This window comes from Symphalangus syndactylus, chromosome 18, assembly GCF_028878055.3.
Source record: "Symphalangus syndactylus isolate Jambi chromosome 18, NHGRI_mSymSyn1-v2.1_pri, whole genome shotgun sequence".
Classification (NCBI taxonomy): domain Eukaryota; kingdom Metazoa; phylum Chordata; class Mammalia; order Primates; family Hylobatidae; genus Symphalangus; species Symphalangus syndactylus.
In genome coordinates, this window is record NC_072440.2 from 73,965,870 (window position 1) to 73,974,420 (window position 8,551).

Sequence of the window (8,551 nt, forward strand, 5' to 3'; positions counted from 1 at the left end):
CTTATCAACCCTGGTTTCTTTCTTTTTTCTTTTATTTTTTTGGAGATGGAGTCTCACTCTGTTGCCCAGGCTGGAGGGAAGTGGTGCAATCTCGGCTCACTGCAACCTCCGTCTCCTAGGTTCAAGCGATTCTCCTGACTCAGCCTCCCAAGTAGCTGGAACTACAGGCATGCACATGACACCCGGCCAATTTTTTTGTATTTTAGTAGAGATGAGGTTGCACCATGTTGCCCAGGGTGGTCTCGCACTCCTGAGCTCAGGCGATCCACCTGCCTCAACCTCCCAAAGTGCTAGGATTACAGGCATGAGCTACTACATCCAGACTCCTGGTTTCTTGACACTGATACTGATACTACTTAAAAATTAATTAAATAGATTTCAGGACAGACCCAGCTAGTCCATCTCTAGAAATCACTCCTATGCATTCTGGATGAAGAGTTAAGTTCAAGAATATTTCCTAGTGTGTTATTTTAAAATTACCATTATTTTAAAATTGAGGAAAGTCTATATGTCCAAATAGTTAAATGAATTAGTTTGGGTTTGACTCTGACACACTACGCAGCGATTAAAAAGAAGGCAGTAGGCCGAGCATGGTGGCTCATGCCTGTAATCCCAGCACTCTGGGAGACTGAGGTGGGCAGATCACCGGAGGTCAGCAGTTCAAAATCAGCCTGGGCAACATGGTGAAACCCCATCTCTATTAAAAATACAAAAAAAATTAGCTGGGCGTGGTGGTGGGTGCCTGTAATCCCAGCTACTTGGGAGGCTGAGGCAGAAGAATCACTGGAACCCAGGAGGCAGAGGTTGCAGTGAGCCGAGATCGCGCCACTGCACTCCAGCCTGGCGACAGAGTGAGACTCTGTCTTAAAAAAAAAAAAAAAAAAAAAAAGGCAGTAGATCTATCCATGCTAATGTTGAAAGCATACAAGAGGAAAAAACCAAATGTACCTCTAGTATTGAAAGCATTAACACAGGGCAGAAAATGAAACTGCAGAATAAATCCTATTGTTTGATTCCATTTGTATTAAAAAATATATCAAAATCAAAACTACGTATATTGACTATTTTTGCAACTTCCTATGAATCTGTATTTCCAAATAAAAGGTTTGTATGTGAGAGGATGGGATTGTATAGATAGAGGTGTTTGTGGATACACATCTATGTGCATGTGTGCTTGTGTGTATTTGCATATATGCATATGCATGTGTATCCCTGGATATCTGAATAACTATAAATAGAAAGCAATCTGTTAGGATGCACATCAAAATTTTATAAGAGGGCCAGAAACAGTGGCTCAGACCTGTAATCCCAGCACTTTGGGAGGCTGAGGCAGGTGGTTCACCTGAGGTCAGGAGTTCGAGACCAGCCTGGCCAACATGGCAAAACCCCGTCACTACTAAAAATACAAAACATTAGCTGGACGTGGTGGCGGGTGCCTGTAATCCCAGCTACCCGGGAGGCTGAGGAAGGAAAATGGCTTGAACCTGGGAGGTGGAGGGTGGAGTGAGCCAAGATCCCACCACCGCACTCCAGCCTGGGCGACAGTGAGACTCCATATCAAAAGAAGGAAAAAAAAAAAAAACCCTTATCAGAGTATCAGACGTTATCACTACAGAGGGAGGTAAAATTGGAGCGAAAAGGGTATAAATTTATTTCACATACTTCTAAAGACCTTAACTTTTTTTTCACAAAGTTTGTGAATTCATGTATTACTTGTACAATTGTTTTAACAACACTTTAAGCTGCTTGCAAGTAACGGGTTCCATGAAATCAGAGTTTCTCAACCCTGGCACTACTGACATCTAGGCTGTCGTGGGGAGCACTGTAGCACATTTAGCTCCACGCCTGGCCACTACTCACTGGGTAACTGTAGCGCACAGCCATGGATGTCACAACAAAAACGTCTCTAGACATTGCCAAATGGCCCTAAAGACACAGAGAGCCACTGTATTCGTCAAGGCAGTTTGTAAGTCGTCTCCCTCCGAATGTGGCTAGGATTACCATATTGCACTAATAATTTACAAAACAGATGAGCATTTGCTAGTGTAGGAAAGGGCATGGTTAGTGCAGCCTGGTGAGGCACACTAGTGACTTCCCATCAGAAGTGACAAGCAGTCCCCTCTTACCTTATCATACAAAGGGATCATAAAGTAACCATTATTAGGGGCACAGTCTGTCTGGTATTTCAAAGTCCCATGCTTGGTGTACAGCTTTATCTGGAAAGGAAGGAAGGAAAACAGAAATCATAACATTGCCTTTGGGAATTAACTACATGTTGCACCTGAATGCACTCAGTCAGTATGCATTCACTGAGGACCTACTGTATGCCAGCTTTCAACACGGGGCATTACTGGGGACAGAGGGAAATCAACAAACTCTCCTCAAATCATGTGACTCAATGTTTTTCAGATTAGAAACCACCTACAGCCTATTACAATGCCTTGTTTTTCAATGCTTTTCTGTTTATTTTAGTGGCTGTCTCTAGGTTGCTCCTGTTAAGTTTCTGGGTCTCAAACACATTTGCAAACTTTGCCATTAGTAAGGTGCTTATTAACATGCAAATTCCTGGCTGGGCATGGTGGCTCAGGCCTGTAATCCCAGCACTTCAGGAGGCTGAGGTGGGCCAATCACTTGAGGTCAGGAATTTGAGACTAGCCTGGCCAACAAGGTAAAACGCTGTCTCTACTAAAAATACAAAAAAAGTTACCCAGGCATGGTGGCAGGCACCGGTAGTCCCAGCTACTTGGGAGGCTGAGGCAAGAAAATTGAACCGCGGAGGCGGAGGTTGCAGTGAGCCAAGATCATGCCACAGCACTCCAGCCTGGGAGACAAAGTAAGACTCCGTCTCAAAAATAATAATAAAAAAATAAAATAAAGTAAAATAAAATGCAAATTCCTGGGGCCCACCTCTATTTCTCAACTAAAGGTGTGGAATGAGGGCCAGAAACCTTCCTTACTAACTCTGAATAATTTCAAATACGTGGAGCAACATTCATCTAGAAACTTAATTTTCTCATTACTTTCATTCTCAGAAGAGACTAAAAAGACACTTAATATCTGTCCTCTCTTCAAGGACTCTCTCAAACTCTTACATTCTGAGCATTACCAGACACAAAGTGTTAACCCAGTAAGATGCCCAAATACCATCTGAGTCTTGCACGTGTTGCGTGGCCTTGGGCAAGCTCATGTTCGGTTTCTTCAGGTGTAGACAGAGAGCCACTCCTTGTCATGTGGTTGTACAGATTCACATCAACGCATATTAAGCTCTTGCTACAGAATATGGATTCAAAGAAAAATCAGTTTGCGGCCAGGCATGGTGGCTCATGCCTGTAATCCCAGCGCTTTAGGAGGCCAAAGAAGGAAGATCACTTGAGCCCAGGAGCTCAAGACCAGCCTGGACAACATAGCCAGACCTCATTCCTACTAGAAAAAGAATTAGCTAGGCATGATGGCATGTGCCTGTAGTCTCAGCTACTCAGGAGGCTGGGGCAGGAGGATTGCTTGAGGCCAGGAGTCAGAGGCTTTGGTGAGCTATGATGGTGCCACTGTACTCCAGCCTGAGCAACAGCGTGAGACCCTGCCTCAAAATAAAATAAAATAAAATAAAATAAAATAAAATAAAATAAAATAAAATAAATAAAATGGAAGAAGCAGTTTGTATTACTATTTAATATCTCTCTCTGAAGAAAAAGGCAACACAGTGTAATATGTAGGGAACACACTGGGCTCAAGGAAAATTTCCTAAATGTACCTGCACAGCTCAACCACTCTGAGGCTCAGTTTCCATGTCTGTAAAAGGAAGCAGTTGGGTCTGATGCATCTAAAAGCCTCACCTCCAAAATGCTAATGCTCTATGACCACGAAACAAACCACGACACGAGCTGCAATGAAGCAGTCGAATCTTACCAGCTAAGAAGATGTACAAAGTGACTAACTCATAACACGAACATTTGAACATTTGGGAAAGGAGTCATGTGAAATAAGGTTAAGCCTGTATGTAAAGTTCTCTGAGGGCAGTGACCACAACTTCATTCCCCAGTGCCTGAGACAGTGTCTTGCTTACTGTAGGTACTCAGTGAATTTGCTACAGGTGACAAAGAGATTCAGATGCATGCATTTAAGGCAGGGACTGGAAATTCACCAGCCTAGAAGGGTTAGGGAGGCAACATCAAGGGACATTCATCCAAAGGGATTCGGATCACTACACAACCCAAGCCAAGTGTGGCAGCCCAAGGATCGGCTGGTTTTCCAGAGAAATAAAGAACCCACTCTTTACTATGAAACCTCCTGATTGTTAAAGTATTACCAACCAGTATAATTTTTTTTTTTTTTTTTTTACAGTAAGGTCCCTGTTAGAGAACAAAATGTCAGTCTCATGAGAGTATGGAGTTTTGTCTGTTCTTTTCACTGTACTGCTATATCCACACCGGGCACAAGGCTTCAGTATGTGCCGGGGCTCAATAAATAGTTGTTGACTCAATGAACATGATGTAAAAACACCCAGGATAGGAGAAAGCTGAAGAAGAATGAAGGCAGTTGCACAGGAACACAAAAAACACCATCAAGAAATGACCATGACCATGGAGTATCTTGATTATTTCTACATCTTTCATAAAGTACAATCAGGACACAGGATGGCAATGTAATCTACATCAAGATGGCCAGTATGAAATGTCTGATTTCAGAATCGGAATTACGAAAGAGTGAGTGTCCCAGACCATCTGGACAGGCAGCCCTTGGGCTTAAGGAACACACTTCATAAGGGGTCACAAAACCTGCTCTCTGCTCTCAAGGTCACTATTAGTATGAGGGTGAGGGTGGAGGGGGTGCTTGTCTTTTCCTTCCTTCCAGAATCCCTGGAAACTACAAGTTGCAAGAGGCCTTACCGGGCAGCTTCTGAAATGCCCTGTGCCATCTACAACCATATCACCCTGAACGTGCCCTGTCCCCAACGCAAACCTAGGAGGTGGCATGGGCACCCAGAAACATGTACCCAGGAAATCCTAGGAGCCCTGCCGCTGCCAGTGGGTAGATTCATTCAATGCCTGACCTCTGACCTCTTCAGACTGAAAAAGCAGCTAACAAGGGGGCCTTGAAGAAGATCACGGATCCGCTTGTTAAAGAAATATATCTGCTGGGTTCCACTGTTTCTCTCCGAACACCATCCTATAGGTACAAAAACTGAGACATAGAGCAAGGGCAGGTCGCAGAGCTGGTGGGGTGTGGAACTGACTCCCTACCCCTCCCCCAATCCTCAGCAGAACACAGTGCTTCACCCTTCACTGCCAGCCCTGGAACAGCTCAAAAGTGCTTTCAGACGATCTTTGGGGTCTTATTCCCCAGTCCCTCTCTTTGGCATTTCCCAGCCTCTTCCTTCGTTTTCTCCTAAATTACCTCGGAGGCACCTGCTCTTTTCCTCTTCCTTGTCCTACCCCACCATAAATCCCCTCCCAAAAATGAGGCCCAAGCCTTGCTCTGGTCCCCTCCCATCTACCCCGACAAATGACATTCTGCCCCTACCTCCATCCATCCCTTTCCTCTTTACGGGAACCTTTCTGGGTCATAATCCCACCGGGCTGAAAAACATTTAACAGGACTTTACAACTTAATTGAAAAAAAAAAAAAAAAATCCTTCAGCACAAATCTCTAGGGTAATTCCAGTAACTACTCATTAAGGCAATCAGGGCAGCTGGCAACTCTCCATTTTCAGAGGTGGAGGGGAGCGGGAGAAATAAAAATAGCTTTCCAGCCCCAAGGTTTCCAACACTGATCTACTAGGTCAGAATCTATGGGATGGGAATTGATGCTCTTTAAAATCATGCCGCGGGGTTTGGAGGAGCAGTGGATTAGAACTTCGGGGGGTTCTGGACTGTGGAGCTTGGGGGATAAGACATGTGGTCTGTAGGTTCTGGAATATGGGTTTGGGGAAATCTGAGTTTCAGGGGGTCTGATTCGAGGAGATCTCAGGTCTGTTTTAAAGAAATGGGGTCTGGGCTCCAGGGAATTTGGGGTCGGAGTTTTGAGGATCTGGGGTCTGTGTTCCGGGGATCTGGAGTCCGGGTTTTGAAGAACCTGAGATCTGGCACCCCTCAGTCCTTAGACGACCCCATGATAAGAATCTCCCCTCCAGCGCGACTGGGGAGGGACTGCAGGGAGCCCGCGGACAGCATAGCCTCGGAAGAGGTAAGGGCTCCAAGGACTCCACACCGCCCGGGGTCAGAGACGAGGCCAGAGCGGCCCAGAGAGGCTGAATTACCAGCCCCGCGACTCGGCGCCGGGGCCGCGGGGCGGGCGCTCACCTCGATGAGCGAGTAGTTGATCTCCACGTCCGACTTGACGAAGCCACCGCAGCCCACCACGATGTCCTCGGAGCCGTGCGCCGGCCCCAGGCCGCTCAGCAGCAGCACCACCGCGGCGGCGACCACCGTGGGCCCCGGCGGCCCCGCACCCTGGCCCACCAGCATGGCCCGACCTCCCGCAGCCAGACCCTCCGCAGGCAGCCGGGTCCCGCCCCTCACACGCACGCAGCAGACTCCTTCCTCCTCCTAGGCCGGCTGACAGCCCAGGCCCCGCCCCACCGCCGCCGCCAGCCGCCGCCGCGCACGCGCGCTTCGACCCCGCGCTCACAGCCCCAGAAGAGAGAACTAAGGCGCATGCTCGGCAAGGAAACGAGACCATCTCTGCCCTCTAGAGGCCTGGAGGACTCCGCGCAACATCTGGCAGGTGCAACGCAAGGTGCATGCCTACAGGGAGAAGCTCCAAAGATGAATTCTACTTTAGACTTCACCATCACAGCTGGAAAGGACGGGAGATTTTGTTGGCAGAATTATCTAACAACTTCCTCAAACCTTTCTGACCCATATATTTCGCAGGTAAAATATATAATCTCACAAAAAGCTTTCGGGCCGGGTATGTGGCTCACGCCTGTAATCCCAGCTCTTTGGGAGGCTGATGTGGGTGGATCGCTTGAGCCCAGGAGTTCGACACCAGCCTGGGCAATATGGCGAAACCCCATCTCTACACAGACACACACACACACACACACACACTCACGAAAAACGCCTTAGAAATTTGTGTAAGCTGGTGTATTTTTCCATGATAAATGATCGATACTTTTTTAAGCGAAACGTGTTAATGTTAGCATATTAAAGAAAGTATGTAAGATTTATTTTAATCCTAGCTCTAATAACATATGCCTAAAAACAAATTTTGATGAGTTTTCTTCCCCTAAGCAAGAAGTGCATGCAGTCAGTATACTTTGAATTAGCTCCACAAGTTGAAACATGATTTGCCTGAAAATAAGTTCAAATCCAGCATATTTTGTCCCAAGAGTGAATTCATATGTATACTGAATTTAACTAGCAGTTGTCACATCAAAATACACACCAAAGAGGCCGGGCGCGGTGGCTCACACCTGTAATCCCAGCACTTTGGGAGGCCAAGGCGGGCAGATAATGAGGTCAGGAGATCGAGACCATCCTGGCTAACACAGTGAAACCCCGTCTCTACTAAAAATATAAAAAGTTAGCTGGGCGTGGTGACGGGCGCCTGTAGTCCCAGCTACATTGGAGGCTGAGGCAGGAGAATGGCGTGAACCCGGGACGTGGAGCTTGCAGTGAGCCGAGATCCTGCCACTGCACTCCAGCCTGGGCAACAGAGCAAGACTCCGTCTCGAAAAAAAAATACACCAAAAAAAAAAATGCTTTTCTAACCTAATATTAGGAATTCTTCCATTTTGCCTCAAAAAAAAAAAAGCTAGTGCTTTTATTTTGATAGGTTTTGTATTTTGTTTCTAAATGACAAAGTAAGACTGGATTTCCCACTGCAATTTGCCATTGTGGCTAAAACTTAAGGAATAAACAACTAAGAAGCACAGGGTCAAACTATACAGTAGTCAAACCTTCATGGGGGCAAAGAGGGAATGAAGGGAATGACATATTGACCTCAGGATCATAATCATGAGTGCATCTGATTTCAGTTTCTTGTGCTGCATTTTCACTCAAATACAGTAGACTCTCAACTATTCAGTGATAATGAGAAAACATTTAAATAATTAGTCTATTTATTGTGGTTTGTTATTTATAACCACATTTGAAATAGATGCCTTTTATGCAAATCACCAGAGGATTGAAAACCACCAATTAGAAAGTGTTGGCCTATGGAAACCTCTCATCTTACAGAATGGGAAACCAAGGCCCAGAGAGGAAAAGGAAGTTGTCTAAGACTCTCTGCATGCAGCCACAGGTTTTCCAGGAGCTAGAGAGCAGGAATTGGGGCCGGGAGCCGTGGCTCACGACTGTAATACGAACATCTTGGGAGTCTGAGGTAGGCAGATCATTTGAGGTCAGGAGTTTGAGACCAGCTTGGTCAACATGGCAAAACCCCATCGCTACTAAAAATACAAAAATTAGCTAGATGTGGTTGCACACGCCTCTAATCCCAGCTACTTGGGAGGCTGAGGCAGGAGAATCACTTGAACCAGGGAGCCACAGGTTGCAGTGAGCTGAGGTCTTGCCACTGCACTCCAGCCTGGGCGACAGAGTGAGACTCC

General features: G+C 46.2%; 1 protein-coding gene across 5 annotated transcripts in view; it reads right to left on the reverse strand.

The window, feature by feature from the left end:
* LOC129468182 (BOS complex subunit NOMO1) overlaps positions 1-8,551 on the reverse strand; it is a 61,472-nt gene extending 52,921 nt beyond the window's left edge. For 4 of the 5 annotated variants that reach the window (XM_063623725.1, XM_055253386.2, XM_055253384.2 and 1 more), the window contains exons 1-2: positions 6,300-8,551; positions 2,127-2,216 (exon numbers count right to left, since the gene is read on the reverse strand). In XM_063623725.1, coding sequence (XP_063479795.1) covers positions 2,127-2,216; positions 6,300-6,464 — 255 coding nt within the window. In that variant the 5' untranslated portion in view covers positions 6,465-8,551. Of the gene's footprint in view, positions 1-2,126; positions 2,217-5,520; positions 5,572-6,299 lie in introns of those variants that run through there. The other variant, XM_063623726.1, reaches the window with a different exon arrangement.